The sequence below is a fragment of the Phyllostomus hastatus genome, unplaced genomic scaffold (assembly GCF_019186645.2).
Source record: "Phyllostomus hastatus isolate PE091 unplaced genomic scaffold, TTU_PhHast_1.1 phas_contig_40, whole genome shotgun sequence".
NCBI lineage: Eukaryota > Metazoa > Chordata > Mammalia > Chiroptera > Phyllostomidae > Phyllostomus > Phyllostomus hastatus.
In genome coordinates this window covers 59,653,782-59,669,563 of record NW_025333872.1, presented here as the reverse complement: position 1 = coordinate 59,669,563, position 15,782 = coordinate 59,653,782, and the positions used below count along the sequence as shown (strand labels likewise).

The 15,782-nt window shown below is 46.7% G+C and overlaps 1 protein-coding gene across 5 annotated transcripts in view; it reads left to right on the top strand.

The window, feature by feature from the left end:
* The window catches only part of FYN (FYN proto-oncogene, Src family tyrosine kinase), a 200,325-nt gene extending 184,774 nt beyond the window's left edge, over positions 1-15,551 (top strand). For all 5 annotated transcript variants that reach the window (XM_045843128.1, XM_045843129.1, XM_045843132.1 and 2 more), the window contains 2 exons: positions 2,895-3,026; positions 14,896-15,551. In XM_045843128.1, the coding sequence (XP_045699084.1) occupies positions 2,895-3,026; positions 14,896-15,104 (341 nt within the window). In that variant the 3' untranslated portion in view covers positions 15,105-15,551. The remainder of the gene's footprint in view (positions 1-2,894; positions 3,027-14,895) is intronic.
* The last annotated feature ends 231 nt before the right edge of the window (positions 15,552-15,782 follow it).

The window sequence follows — 15,782 nt, the reverse complement described above, 5'->3', positions numbered from 1 at the left end:
AGAACAGTCACTGGTTGCATAACAATACCAAGTTCACAATGGTGTAGGTCTCCGGATATTGTCTCCTTTTTTGTACAAGCCCAGACTGCTTAGAAGACAACTTTGATCCTGACTTTATGCCTGCTATACTATCTGTGAAAAACACCTGAGGGGGCAGAACTTTACTTTCAAGGGAAAGGCAGTGTCTGCACCCAGGGGCTCCTTCCTTCCAGGTTCCTGAGCGTTCCTAACCTCTCCCAGCAAGCCCCTCACTGGGGGCTGCCTTTGGGATCGCACAGCTGGGATACGGGACGGCCTTAGGGAGTCCTTCTCACAGACTGGGGTTTGCAGCGTGCAGCCTGCATGGCCATGTACAAGGGCCCCAAACCCCAGGTGACCTGTCCCCCGGGCAGAGCTGTGGCTGTACTTGCAGGAGGTGGGAAAACAGGATGAGGGGAAGTCGAGGTGATGAAATGAATAGAAGAGTGAGCATAGATTTGTTACCTTGTTCAAACCTTCTTTAACGATGAACAGCTTATAGATGCCTTAATTTAGTAAGCTTTATCATCCTTGGAAAGGAAAATATGAGCTATCTTTAGAGAACCTTCTTTTGTCAACAGTACCCACTATTTTAAGGCTAAAAAAGACAGGAGAAATTGGACAAAGACATCCTTCATTTTTCCCCTTCTAAAATGTATTAGGTAGAAAGAGAACTAGTACAAAATAAACTTAAGTGAGCTCTTGCTATTAAATCAAAACACATACCTACAAATGATTTCCTATTAGAGAGCCATTACAGCCTTTGTTTTAACTTATTCTTTCAAGTTTCATACATTATAATTCTTGTTGTAGATGTTATAATGAGAAAATAAAGCAGACTAGCAAAACTGGCTGATATATTGGAATCTGGGGGAGGGGGCAGTTAATCTCTCAAAAAAATCCAAAATGCATTTATAAAATTTTGAGTAGTTTACTTTCAGCAACACATACACGTTTACCGATGTTAGTGATTTCAAGAAGAGAAGAAAGACTCCTTTCGCTTGTCATTTTATTTTCAGGATTTGTGTCTGCTGAGTAGAGAAGAATGCTCTATTTGCTCCAGAAATGCACGTTGATTCCAAGCCATTTGGCTCAAGAGATGGTTTAAATAGGAATAAATGTAATATACCTTTAATTCTCTGAAATGAGAGAGAACTCCAGCTGAGGTTTGGTCCAGGGCAAAGTCTGCTCTTGACACTGAAGAAAATCTATCACATTAATCCCGGCAGCTCAGAGTCCAAAGCTGCGTGAACAGAATGCTGAAGGACAGGAAGTGTGAGAAGAATACCTTGAAAGAAACTTTTAAAACCAAATGACTGTTCAAAGAATACCAGGCCTTATGTGGAATCCTGCAGCCCTTAAGGACAGAGATAAATAATTATGCTTGAGAAACAGCTAATTACAAATAACTCAAAGCGTGAAAAGAAAAGCAAACTGTAAAATAACTTCTCTGCTCCAGTGTTAATGTGAGATGTCTCATAATGAAATAGTAAAGGTTTTTTTTTTAATTTCATTAATTTCATTTCACTGGCATAGAAGAGATGGAAAGGAAAATTATATTGCCAGAAAATTCCAGTTAGATTTGCTAAAGATGTTATCATGCACTATATTTAAAACAAAAATCTAATTGCTGTAATTTATCATACCTCTGGTTATTAAAACCATACTAATTTGAAGATTTTAATCATTTGCCATTTTGCGCATTGTGACTTCTTATAGGAGACACTATGAAAATTTTTGATTTGTGTTACCCTTTGTATGATTTTTTTAGGAACTCCTAAGTTAACATGCTTTAAACATATAATTGTGTTTATATCAGTAAGAAAAGTTCCTTGTGCTTTCCTTTTAGTTTGTTCAGGGAAATGTATGGACCCGCTTTGTAACTGCTGAGCCGAGCCGAGTGTGTGAGAGCACAGGCTGCCGAATCCATTGTGATTCCTGCTCACACTTCTAGCCTTGTAAAGAGCAGGGCGAGCCCCACCCTTCCGTTCGGATTAGAGAGAGGATTCTTTTCACCATTGGAGAAATTGAAAGGAAAGATTCTACTGACTTAGGTGTGAAATTTGCTCCTTGGTCTTGGGAAATCAGAGACTCATGAGACAGTCGTGGAGGCAAGACCATTCTTTGAAAAAGCAAACTGTTGTGTAGCAGCCTCGCTGGCTGGCAGGAGAAAGGTAGGGAGGTAAGCAAGGGGTCACACAATACTGATGAAAAAAACTGCCCCAGAATTAAAGGTGGCCACTAACCGGGCAGAATATGTAGAGAGAAAGGAGTGCAGGGAAGGAAGCAGCCAGAGGCAAAATCCTCTCTGCTGTAGGCGTGAGAGACTCAGAGAAGCACAACCAGAGCACTTGGGCCGCAGCAAACTGTCCCCACCCAGGGAGAAGCCAGTGGTTTGACCTGGTTTTCATGCACGTACCTTACAAGAAAAAACTGTGGTCTTATAAACCAGAGGATTCATGAAAGTAGCATTGTGATTTAACGCTGTGTGTATTTGTTAAACTATAACATTGTTCCAAAGCAAATATATATATATATATGTTAGTTTCCTAATTCACAAGTTAGATCCACTTCCCGACAAAATCTATGATATTCAGTGTGGTCATAGATTCAAGGTCTAGAAGCCAGATCTCATCGATGCTTTGAAGTACCACTCTTTGATGGGAAAATTAAAATTAAACTGGCTTGCTTAAGGCCACAGAGCCAGGACTAGGCCCCACAGCTTCTCAGTCCTAGCTCAGTCCTCGTGTCACCTCCTTCCCATCCTCTCTGGGAACCTGCTCCTGCGAAAGTGATTTCCAAGTGCTTTTCCTCCCCAACCCCACACACAGTGTGATACTCGCTGCTTGACGAGTAACTAGGTGTTCTTTCTGCAGGTGCAAAGTTCCCCATCAAGTGGACGGCCCCCGAAGCAGCCCTGTATGGGAGGTTCACGATCAAGTCTGACGTGTGGTCTTTCGGAATCTTACTCACAGAGCTGGTCACCAAAGGAAGAGTGCCCTACCCAGGTAAGTGCAGGACCCAGCAGAAATGGGCCTCTGATTGGGTGTTCTCTCAACACAACTTGAGAAAACCTCACCCCACTTGCCTTCTAAGCCTCATCCTCAGCTTTCTGCCTGAGCATGAGTCTGAAGAACATGGGCAGGTATTTGGTCACAGAAAAGCAGAACTGGGAGCCACTGTAGTATGTAGACAAAGAGCCACCGTGAATTGTGTGCCAGGACTAATGTCATTAGCAGTTGGTGTGAGTGCTTCAGTCCACCCAGTCCAAGCAGTCTCCTCTGCACGAGCCGAGTGGGCAGATTCTGGGAAAGAGAAGGAGAAAAGCCCCCACTGCTTTTTGATTACTCTGTAGCACTGACCCATGGAGTGAAGCTGGCAGGGAGATGCCAGGACCTGTTCTCTCTGCAGGCCCCTCTCCAGATGGCCAGAGAGAGCAGAGTCACATGCGAAGTGCAATTTAGAGGCCACTCACTGCCCATTTCTGAACAGTCAAAATACACTGTGCGAAAGCAAGTATAATGTAAAGGAATTGGATATTCTAAGGCCCTGGAATTTTTCTGAGGATCAGATTCATGGTCTCCAAAGAAACCACAGGTTTAGGTTATTCACGCTTAAATTCATTAATTTAGACAGATGGTGACGTAAAGGACACTCGTGCCATTTCACCTCCACGCTTTAGTGGTTATAGTGCAGGGACAATGCGCTTTCTGAAATGTTAAGGACGTATTTTCCAGTTACTGCTGAGAGAAGAAAGAACGCAGCTCCCCCACATTCCCTGCCTAAGAAAAGAGCTTTAAAAAAAAAAAAAAGGCAGTGATAGAAACGATAGTGGAGATTAAAGAGGAATTGAAGTCTCTGGCAAATCCTGGATTTGTAATGGAATCTTTTCAGTCAGAGGAGCCAGTGAATGCAGATTAATTTGTAATCCCTTTGTTCATTTTTTATTGTTTCTGGTCATCCTCAGAAAATGCAGAGAAGGAAAGAGATTCTCATTCTGGGTTGGTATAGCCTTGAGTCTCCTAGGAGAGCCAGGTTGGCACAGAGTCAAAATTGACAAATTCCCTGTCTCGGAAGCACCAGCACTGGGCGTTTAGAGATGCGGGTGGAAGTCAGCTTTATTGATGCCGCCGCAGCAGCGGCTGCTCCCCGCGCACAAGTGGGAGTAGCCAGCCAGCTGGGAAGAAAGGGCTGCCCTGGAGGGGCCTGGAGCACAGCATGGGCGCCTTTGAGTTGCTTCTCAAGGGGAAACGTGCAGATCTTGGGATTTTGCAGATGTGAAGGGACCTCTTTTTTTATTGTTGAATTTTGCACTAATTTCTCGCTGAGCCCCCAGGTTTTATAATCACCCGGTGTGTTAAATGCATTTGGGAAGAAAAGGTTAATTTTGTTTTGCATTTCTGTGAAGCCTTTCCTTCCAGTGCTACAAGCTGCTTTTTGTTTTCTCAGGGTGACACACAGAAGCTGAGACAAAGGGGTGGGGGCAGGGGCCTCCGAGAAGGAAGGCAGGTGCATGCTTCTGAGGGAGAGGCTCTTTATCAAGTTTGGGTTTAGCATAAAGGAAATGGCCTTGTTTGACAGCTCAGACTAGGATTCGTTAATTCCGCATAGCGTCAGTAAACTTAAACTGCACCAGGCATTTTGCTCTGCCTGGGAAATAAGTACAAATAAGACATTCCTATTCCCAGCCAACATTGACTAGAACCTTCGTGGAGCTGGACACTGTTGTAGGTGCTGCAGGTAATGCAGTGAGCAAACAAATCAATGTAGCCCCTGCACTCATGGGGCTTGTAGTCAGATAGATAAAATATGTATCAAATCCAGGAAGAAATCAGCCTTTTTCGTTACTTATTTGTTGTTAGAGGAAATCATCCCCAAGGGATGGATTACTTGAATTTACCCACTGAGGGCCCTGAATCTTAGTTCTGAAAATGGAGTCGGGGCTGCCTGACCCAGGTGCCTACATACAGCAGGTGCCGAAAGGGCCTCTCACTCACCACCTTCTGAGGACAGCAGAGGAGCTCGAAATGAGAACTGGGTCCACTTTATTATGCGCAGTTACGTGCGCGGAGCAACTGCTGATGTGCAGGGGGCTTTGGTAGCCACTCCAATTCTGTGAGGGGGGCAGAGAGGAGAGGGGGCTGTGTCTGGGAGGCTCCATGGAAAAGAAGGCAAGTAGGGCTCCCTCCTCAAGTTAAGGAAGGAAAAGCGTCCCAGACAAGGACGGGCCCGGGGGAAGGCGCCAAGGCCCTGGCGGACGGCGCCAGTGCAGGAGCTGCAGGATAATGAGTCTGGGAAGAGGCTGTTGGCTGAAGCCTGGAGGGGCAGCTGGGAAGGCTGGCCAGAGCCCACCCCCAGGGGCCGCGTGCACTGCCCTGAGGAGACCCAGAGGCCTGGCTGGTTGGCAGTGGTGGCCAGGGAGTTGTGTCAGCAGGGGAGTGACAGAAGCTATCCCTCGCCACGGAAAATTGTCCCCAGGCCTATTCCTCGCCATGGGTGCTTCTTGTTTTTGTTTTTTAACACAGCTGTAATCATACTTAATTGGACTTCTGAACCTCTCAGTAAACTCTTCTTCAGGGAGAGGCTTTTACAGAAGGGTTCCAATTACAGGATTATTACCTTAATGAAGGATAACAATTCTTAAGGAACAGACAATTTCATTAAGCTTCACCCAAATGTCACTGTGGAAGAAAGGCCCTTCCCCTGCGCGTTCTTGCTGCCATTGGCGTGGCCACAGTAGCCAGTGAGTGCCGCTGACAGGCGCTTTTCCGCTGCAGTGAGTCCTCCAGCTGGTGGTGCCCAGGCCAGACCCCGAGCCCCTGTCCATCAGAACTTCTGTTCCTACCTCTCCACTTAGTAGCTTTGCGCAGTTGGCTAGAGTATATTGTCAGGTCGTTTTTTATCTTTTCCAAGAACGGTTGGTGGTGGTACATTTTCTGAGTTCTTTCATACCTGAGAATGGCCTTGTGTTGCCTTCACACAGAGAAAAGGAACTTTGGCTGTTAGGTGAGGAGGAAGTCAAAGGAGGAGGCGGTGACGTATAAATGGTTTTTATAAAGCTTTCCAGGCATTTTTGCCCAGCATGAAAGAAGGTCCAGAGTAAGAATCAGAGGAGGAACTTAGAACGTAGTATGTGTGAGGTGTGAGCAAATGAAGGGCAAAGGGGATAAGGAGACAATAAAACATTGGATTGCTCCATTAGTTAGCAAGTTTTATAAAAGGAATGGATTAGAAGGAAGGGGAGAAGGACAAGTTGGAACTGAATCAGAGCCTTAAAGCCAAAGAAAAAATACTGAAATGTGACACTGAGATTAACAGGGAGGAGTCACATCACCCTACCAGACAAGAAGGCTGCTGTCGAGATGCGTGACAAGAACAGCTCCGTTTTACAAATTCCCTGGAGCAACCTGACCCGAATGCATTCTCAGCAAAGCAGTCCAGCTTGCTTTTCTGTAAGCCAAGGTTCACAACCAGTCTTTGCACCAAGGTTAGAGCTGATTTTATACTGATGGATTGTGGTGTATGAGAAATGAAACACACCAAAAAAGCAATTTTGTGGTGTTGGTGCATAAAATCAGCATTATGCATTCTAACCTGTCATTTTACCTACAAGTTTTTCTTCTCCTCTGTGCCTCTGCCGCCACTGCCCCCTGTCAGGCTGTCATCCACTCATGCGGTGATGTCTTCATGGAACGTCCTGCTTTCAGCCTCCCCACCACCTCCACCCCCACCTCCTCCACCCACACCTCCTCCACCCCCACCACCATTCTCTCATTGTCACCACCAGTTATTGTCCTAGAAAACACAGATCCAGCTATCCTACTCACCTAGTTAAAACATCCACAGCTTCCCTTTACCTTCCGAATGAACCCCAGAAGCCTTAGTTTTGCATAGTCCTCCTTAATAACCCTTTCTGCAGTCATTCCACAAATATTTATTGAGCACCTACAATATGCTAAGTACTGTCAGGCACCAAGAGTATACAGCATGAACCAGTGAACAAAAACTTCTGCCCTCGTGAATTTTGTTCTTCTTGGAAGAGACAGACAATAAGTATAAACAAGCCTGACATATTCAGTGTTGGCTAGTGGTACTAGACATGGAGGAAAACAAAACAAGGAAGAGGGCAGAGAGTGTCAGGAAAGGGTGGCCAGAGGACCTCACTGGGAAGGTGATATCTGAGGAAAGACCTGAAGGGAGCAAGGTGCAAGCCAGGTGAGTGTATTGGAGGGAGAAGCCTTCCTTCGGGATCTTTGAGCACAAAGGCCCTGAAGAGCTGCACGGTAGCGGCTGTGGCTGGAGCAGAGGGAGCAGGAGGTATGAAAGGTCTCAGGTCAGACCAGATGGAGCTTCCTGGGTCATTGTTAGGACTTTTGCTTTTACTCTTAGTGATATGGGAATCCTTGAGGGACTTTGACTGGGAGGGTGACTGACCTGACTTATGATTTTCTCTTGCCCCACCCTCACCCTTCATACCAAGAGATTTCTCTTTCATATGCTGATCTCTCTTCTCAGCCTTACTGTCTGCCTCAGAATCCTTCCAGGCCCAACACAATCACCTCCTTTAGCCTTTTCCATGTCCAGATTGAATGGGTTGTCCCTTCTGCTTGTTTCCATGATGCCCTGTACAGTCTTTTGAAGCCTCTGTGTGTGTGTATTTTCCAGTATCTCTGAATAATTGGAGGGGAAAGGAGTTCCTATTATGTGTTCCCAATGCCCAGCACAGTGTCTGCCCCGTAGTAGACTCAACAAGTAGGTATAAGTGGGTGGGCGGGTGGGTGGATGGATGGGACAGGGGAAAAAAGTGGATCATGCCTATGAGGTTTTTGAAACAAGATTGTTTAATTCAGCTTATTTCAACTCCATTCTGTCATCTCCACATATAAATACAGCATGTATTTTCCCAGGCACGAGACAGTCTCCGTCCTGAAAGTTGCTGGGGAGACTGACCCTGCAGTGGGTTCAGACGCAATGTTCCATCCCAGCACCATTCTAGGCAGAATGTCCCAGCCATTCTGTGCCCTGGCTCTCAGCTGAACAGCTGCTTTGTGAGTTTGGCAGGATCTGGCAAAGCTTGAACATTCTCTTAAACACATCACATTTATCATGTACTTGAAGCACTTTCAAATCTTTCAGCAAGTGACAGCTGCCTGACTTTTTTTAATGCATCTAGTCACTTCAGAATGACTTGAAGAAGCAAGGGAAATTAGTGAAACCACAGTACCTTCCTTAAAGAATTAGAAGTCCTACCCTTGGCCTCTCTCTGCCCCACTCAGATACTCTAGAGCCCCGAACTATAGGTACATGTTCCTGTGTGCTCAGCAGCCTGTCATGGTCACCCTCACCGTTGTTCCTGCTGGGCCCAGCATGCCTGTAGGAGCAGTGTTTCCTTGGGGTAGAGGAGGCAAGGAGTCAACAGTCAAGAGAATGGAAAGCAGGACACTACCTCAAATCCCAGCCCAGAGGGTATTCCCCTTGCCTTCACTGCTCCCATCCACAGCCCTCCAGACTTTTCCTTTCAGCATCTCTGAACAGTTTGAGGGGATCCTCCACTTCATGGTGGTCCCTCAGAAAGGAAATCCTGCCTGGAATGCCCAGGAATCATGTTGTCACTGCCCCCAACAAGGTTTCTCTTGGCCAGTGTATCTGGTGAGAGGAGGAGCGGATGGAGCAGAAGGCAAGGGAAGAGGACAGCAGCCCAGAAAGGGTTTCCACTGCTGAGTCCTGTGTTCTGTCCTGTGCTCTGCTCCTCATTCTCCGTTCTGCGTTTCCATGGCATTCCTCAGGGGCACCTCGTGTTCTTCTTCACGTCTCCTTTTCCAGGACAAAGGAGTCCTTTATGATACCACATCATCTACCTTAAACAACTTCTTTGTATTATGGTACCTGAGTAGCATCATATCTATACTTATTAATACAATGGGTTTCATAAAAGTAACTGACCTGAGGTTATCTGGTAAGACAGGGAAAGAGAAATAAAGCTTGTCATTATTGTGCCTTCTCATTCCCAAGGTCTCTCCTTTATTTTCATCTGTACTCTTTGAACAGCATCTGTCTGCCCAAAATGTATACTTTGGTCCTATAGCAAAACCAAACTTGAAGTGTCCTGCTTGTTACCCAATGAGATAGCCAGAGCATATGATGCTCTGATAGCGGGTGCTCATGCTGAGTAAGCTCCATCGCCTTAGTCCCGCTTCCGTCCACCCGGCACTAGCACGGCCCTGCTCAGCAGACCGCAGACAGAAGGGCTTCTGCAGGTTCGTGCTGAGAAGCCAGGGGAGCCTCTGCCAGAAGGCCTTATGCACAAAAGATTATCATTTCCTCTGAATGGAAAGCTCAGTTTTCAAAAGTCATCTGGGTGTCTCATAACTTGAACATCATTCCCATTGGTAAAGTGCTCAACTATTTACATGGCACAAGATCCAGGCTCTTGCAACCCACAGTCAAATTCAGATGCAGACTTGAACAGGTAACGGTTAAAAATCCTTGATTGTGCAGAGATGGGCCCTCCGAGACCCATCCGAGGAAGCTGCACAAATGGAAAGCTGTAAAGCAGAATTGTCTTCTTTCATATGAGACTTTTTTCAAACAGTTGAAAGCACCATGAATGTTGAGGTATTTTTTTGTTGACAAATGGAGAAACTGAGGCCAGAGAGGTCAGGTCACCTTCCAAGAGACACAGTGAGAAATACAGTTGCAAGTAGTGAAGTGGCTGTGCGCATGAAAATGAGGTTTTCTTCCCTAAAAATTAAAAGAAAAAGAGGGAAGGCTCTACTGAGTTAATATGTAGCTCAAAGAAGAGGAATAGGAAAGTTTAAAAAAGGGGGAGAAAAACAAAAGGGGAGAAGAGAAAGAAATGCACACCTGTGAAAATGGACTCTGTTGGCAACAAGACATAGTAAGGGTCGGAAAGTGAGAGTTGGAGCCTTGACCTGAATTTGAAAACCAAGAGGAAGCCAGCAAAGTGATTTAAGAAAGGATAATAGAATCATAATGGCAGGAAGTGAGTCCAGTCCACTTGGCTAGAGAATCTCAGCTGCAGTGTTTTGGGCAGACCGACTGGAAATGGTGCCATCAGACCATGTTGAAACCCTAAAATCCATGGTGACAGGAGGCTGCCATGGAGGATCCAGGGAAGGGGAATTGGATAGCAAACCCTGGCGCAGAAGGCTTAGCAGGTTTTCTGTGAACCGAGCGCCTCTGTGCTGTGCTTAGTGGGAGTGACCCACCGACTGCAGTGAGAGAGCAGGAGGGCCCCGCCCCGCCGTGGGGGCAGAAGAGGACAGCATTGGAGTCAGTCAAGCCCTCGCCCCCTCTTGGACGTGGAGGGTGGGAACCCGGGACTTGGGACTCGCCTGGACACAGTTTGTGAATATGGCAATTCCTGAGCTCAGACACCAGGGACTGGCGGGAAATACTCTGCTGTGGAGAAATGGCCTCTGATGCAGCTCCCACTAGTTAGCCTGGAGGCCCGACCACTGATGACAGTGCATCCCGAAAACATGCCCATATACCATTGGGGTTTTTTTAAAGATTTCATTTGTTTATTTTTAGAGAGCAGGGAAGGGAGGGAGAGAAAAATTGATGTGAGAGAGAAACATCTCTTGGTTGCCTCCCATATGCACCCTGACTGGGACTGAACCAACAATCCAGGCATGTGCCCTGACCGGGAATCAAGCTAGCAATCTTTTGTTTTGCAGGAAAATGCCCAACTAACTGAGCCACACCAGTCAGGGCCCATACATCATGTTTTAAAGTTTCTGTCTTTACTACTTCTCCCCTGGCATTCTTCCCACTGAAAATGAGAAAAAAGGAAAACCATTCCCAAGTACCTTCTTCCCTCACTGTCTACTTCACTTAGAAAAGTACGATGAGAAGATTCTTTCCTCCTGGTATGCCTTGTCCCTCAAGACTCTTCGGACTGCCCTGGCAGCCAAGGTCTTGTATATTTCCTTCCCAATCCCTGCCCTTCACCTCCCAGGTACAGGCAAAGCCAGTGTCTTAGGAAAAGTGGCTAAAAGAGTGGAAATAGCCCTGGCCAATGTGGTTCAGTTGGTTAGAGCGTGATCCCATAACTGAAAGGTTGCAGATTCGGTTCCCAGTCAGGGCCCACATCTAGGTTGGGGGTTCAGTCCCCAGTCCAGACATGTATGACCCCTGGTCTGGGCATGTATGAGAGACATCCGATTGGTGGGTCTCTCTTGCATCGATGTTTCTCTTTCCCCCTTCCTCTAAAAATCAATGGGGAAAAAATGTCCTCGGGTAAGGATAAAAAAAGAAGAAAAATAACAGTTTTCTGTGTAATAAAAATATGAAAACATCTAAAATTTAAAAATGAAATAGGCTCATCTTTATAGTAGTATACAGAGTAAAATCCATTTTGGCTAAGAAAGAAATGCTTTTTTTTTTTTTTAAGATTTTTTTTATTTATTTATTTTTACAGAGGGAAGGGAGGGGGAAAGAGAGAGAGAGAAACATCAATGTGCGGTTGCTGGGGGCCATGGCCTGCAACCCAGGCATGTGCCCTGACTGGGAATCAAACCTGCGATGCTTTGGTTCGCAGCCCGTGCTCAATCCACTGAGCTACGCCAGCCAGAGCAAGGAATTCTTGAAGTAAATATGATTTTTCAAAGTTCTTGTAACTATATTCTCATACTGGTTTTTAAATATTAACACAATCCATTTAAGTCGGCTACTCATGAAGCAAAAACTAGCCTACGCCTTGCTAAGTGGGCATCTCTCGACTGCAGTGCCAGGTTCGCAAGTCAGCCTGTGTGGGTTCTGGCTTATGGGAGGTTGGAAACAAGCTAGTCTCATTCAGAATGTCATTATCAGCCAACGACACTGTCTTAGACCCCATTCTTCTGGCAAAGCTGTCATTAGTATGTTCCTATTTGGCCCAGTGCACGGAACTCGTTACATGTGATCTCCATACTTTGAGAGGCCAGTGCAGAGAAAGCATGAGAAGAGAAAGGAAAGGAGCTGAAGAATGAGAAGGACCATGCCTGTGAGCTGACAGGGTGGGGCTGCGGGAGTCCTGCCGAGTTACAGCGCCGTCCACCCCCTCGGCTCCGACCACCCAGGAAGCAGGCTGCCTCAGGAGATGCTACAGTTGAGGGCCGAGTTGCTATGTCTGCTGTGTCCTGGGCTTGGACAGAGCACTGGAAAAATAGGCTTGACCCAAGTGGTCAATTAAACTTTCTGTGCTGGAGATTGAGTTTAGAGTTCTTAAAAAATATGTGAAATCTTTCCATTTGAGTAGTTTTGTCTAATGAAATGAGACTTTTACTGACATAAGCTCCACAGAGCAATAGGAGAATGATTAGGTAAGCTCTGTAGTGCCATTTTGGACAGTCTCCACGCCAGAATAGAGCATTAGAAGGTGTTGGGGTGGGGGGTTGTCAGACCTTCTGAGGTGCAGACCCTCTGTTGTCTTCCCTCCAGCTCCTGCAGGCCCCTGGCAAGGGTGGGCACAAGGGGCATCTGTGTGGGTTCAGGCCACATGGCTTCTGAGATATTATGAAACCAAGGGAACACTTTGGAGATGCCAGTCCTGATATGTGGTTATGCTCTCTCCCGAGCCCTTCTGGGCTGGCTGGCGTGTGGTGGCTGCTGTCACTCCTGCCAGGACTTCCCAGCCAAGACCCTTGGGACCGCTTGTGCTCCCAGAATGAGACTTCTTTTTAAAGACCATACAGTGTGTAGACCATATATTATATAACTGTCTAGAGCAGCACTCTGCACTCAAATACATTCTTTCTTCTGCAGCAATATGTATGAATAAACAGAAACAGCAAATGGCCTCACACTGGGTCCGGTTTTATGTCTGAATGAGGTCAGTTCAGATCAGATTTGCTGCCAAGTGAGTTAGTAACCAGCACTTTTGGTTTGCAGAGCTTGTCGGATTTGTGGGCTGTGGCCGAGGAATTGCTGGACCCTTCCCTCACCCTGTTCGTCCGGAGCACTGCAGGACGTTCTCCTGGCCGCACCGGGTTCCCCCCTGTGCTCCAGTTCCCTGCCCTGTCCTGAGTCTTCAAAATGAGTTTCCAGCAGTTGGAGCTAATTAAGCTAATTAGCCACAGAGCTGACCAGACATCCAACTGAAGAGGGCACCTGTAAAGTCATGCATGATGTGGGGGCGGGGGACCAGACTCGTTCACCGAACCTCTCAGTAAAACAAAGATCATCCCAAAATGAGAGGGAAGGCCTAGTTCAAGACAGTGGGAGTAATATGTGGATCTTACCACCTCAAGAAATTAGAGTGGCAGAGAATAAAAAAGCGCCCTGGCAGGCTTTGCACAAGCATGAGACTGACAGGGCTGTGGCCGACAGCCACAGGAGCCAAGATAAACCCGGCTCCAAAAGCAACGACAGAACAAAGAATTGGCAGCAGATCCCAAAGTCTGGGTGCCCCCTGAGCAGGGAGATAGGGTCATGCTCTGGGCCCCGCTCCTCTGAACAGGCTTACAGAGTTCTAGCTGGGGGCCGCCGCCTTCCCACGGCTAAAAGGAGCTGCTACACGCACACGCTGTGTCCTGCTGGCTGTGTCCCTGAGAGACAGGGAAAGAAATCTAGGTTTCTATACAGCTTAAAATTGGGTTCTTGCTTTTATAAACTAACCAGGTCAGAAGTTGGGGAGGATTCCAGATAACAGGCTTAGGGCCAAGGAGCAGCCAGAACATACAAGGGCTTGGCAAGCCATGGCAGAACGTGATATGGCTCAAAAGGGAAGGAAAACCAGAGAATAGTGCCTGGTGGTGACTGGGAACAGGGTCAGGGCATGCGCCTCACCCCAAGGGTGTTTCCTGTTCTGTCAAGGCCGACTGGTGGGGAGGCTGCATTGTCACAGAGTGAGCCGTCTCTCAGGTCGCCTCCTGTTCGTGCCGCACAGCCTGATGTTTCAACATGAGGCAGCCCCCTCAGAGGGTCGCAGAGGTCTCACTTGATAGATGGCCTGTCCGAGATCATCGGTAAACACAGGCCCTGGAGACTCCTTGTCTCCCCATCAGAGTCGCCAAGCCTCAGGGTCACTGGGTCAGACAGTGCCCAGCCGTGGTGGCAGGATGGCAGATCTTGGACAGCAGGGCATCGGGAGCTTGCCCAGGCAGGAGGAAGGCTAACTTGTGAAGTTTATTAATGGAGCGTGTAGATTCTATAAACAAGGAGCAGTGTGTTTTTCATTCCATGGATTTTTTTTGTCTGTTTCATTCATATTTCCTTGTCATCTTGATTGAAGTGCAATTTACATACAATAGAATTCAACAATTTTAAGAACACAATGAGAACACAAATATGAGGAGTCACACCACCACATACAGGATATAGGACAGACTACTGCCTAAGGACCAAATCCAGCACCACCCTGTTTTTGTTTTGTACGTTTTTAAAGAGTTAGGAAAAAAAGAATATGCAGCGGAGGTTGCATGCAGCCCACGAAGCCTAAAATATTTACTCTCTGGCCTTTACAGGACTAGTTTGCTGACCCCTGATGGAAAACACTCCCATCACCCCTCAGCGCTCCCCGCGGCCCCTCGGCAGGCGTTCCCCTCCCCCGCTCCCCTGGCAGCCGCTGATCTGCTTTCTATCACTGCAGTTTTGCCTTTTCTAGAATTTCATATAAATGAGATCATGCAGTATGTTACCTTTTGTGTCTGGTTTCTTTCACTTATAACGCTTTTGAGATTTATTATCTGGGTTTTGTGTGTATCAGTAGTGCGTTCCTTTTTTATTTCTGAGTGGTGTGGTGTCCTATGAAAGGCAGGGTTCCACCCTGGGTACCTCAACATGGTTTAACGTACAGGCTCAAAACAGCAGAAAGGGGAGATGGGGGACTTGGCGGCCAACAGGCACCTCCTCTGACCGCCCCTGTCTTTACAGGCATGAACAACCGGGAGGTGCTGGAGCAGGTGGAGCGCGGCTACAGGATGCCCTGTCCACAGGACTGCCCCATCTCTCTGCATGAGCTCATGATCCACTGCTGGAAAAAGGACCCAGAAGAACGGCCCACTTTCGAGTACTTACAGGGCTTCCTAGAAGACTACTTCACAGCCACAGAGCCCCAGTACCAGCCTGGTGAAAACCTGTAAGACACAGGTCAGCAGAGAGAGGCCTTGTCCCAGAGGCCTCCACCCCCTCCCCATTAGCTTTCAATTCTGTAGCCAGCTGCTCCGGGGCAGCGAGAACAGTCCAGGATCAGATTGCATGTGACTCTGAAGCTGACGAACTTCCATGGCCCTCACTTGTCCCCAAATCCGAACCTCCTCTGTGAAGCATACGAGACAGAACCTTGTTATTTCTCAGACTTTGGAAAATGCATTGTATCGATGTTACGTAAAAGGCCAAACCTCTGTTCAGTGTAAATAGTTACTCCAGTGCCAACAATCCTAATGCTTTCCTTTTTTAAAAATGCAAATCCTATGTGATTTTAACTCTGTCTTTACCTGATTCAACTAAAAAAAAAAAGTATTATTTTCCAAAAGTGGCCTCTTTGTCTAAAACAATAAAATTTTTTTTCATGTTTTAACAAAAACCAATCAGGACAGGTGTTTGTTTTTTTTCCTTTTTTATACATGTGAATACACACAATATATACGTCCCTGTACATACACCATGTGGGTGCTAACGTGGAGACCATGCCCAACCCGGGCCACGAAGCTTCAGGACCCAGAGCGAGGATTTTACTGCAAAATCAGCATAAAAGCACTGGTGTTTTTCTGAAAAACCAATGGCCCCATTTTTGGCTTTTTTGGAGCATGATTTGTTTT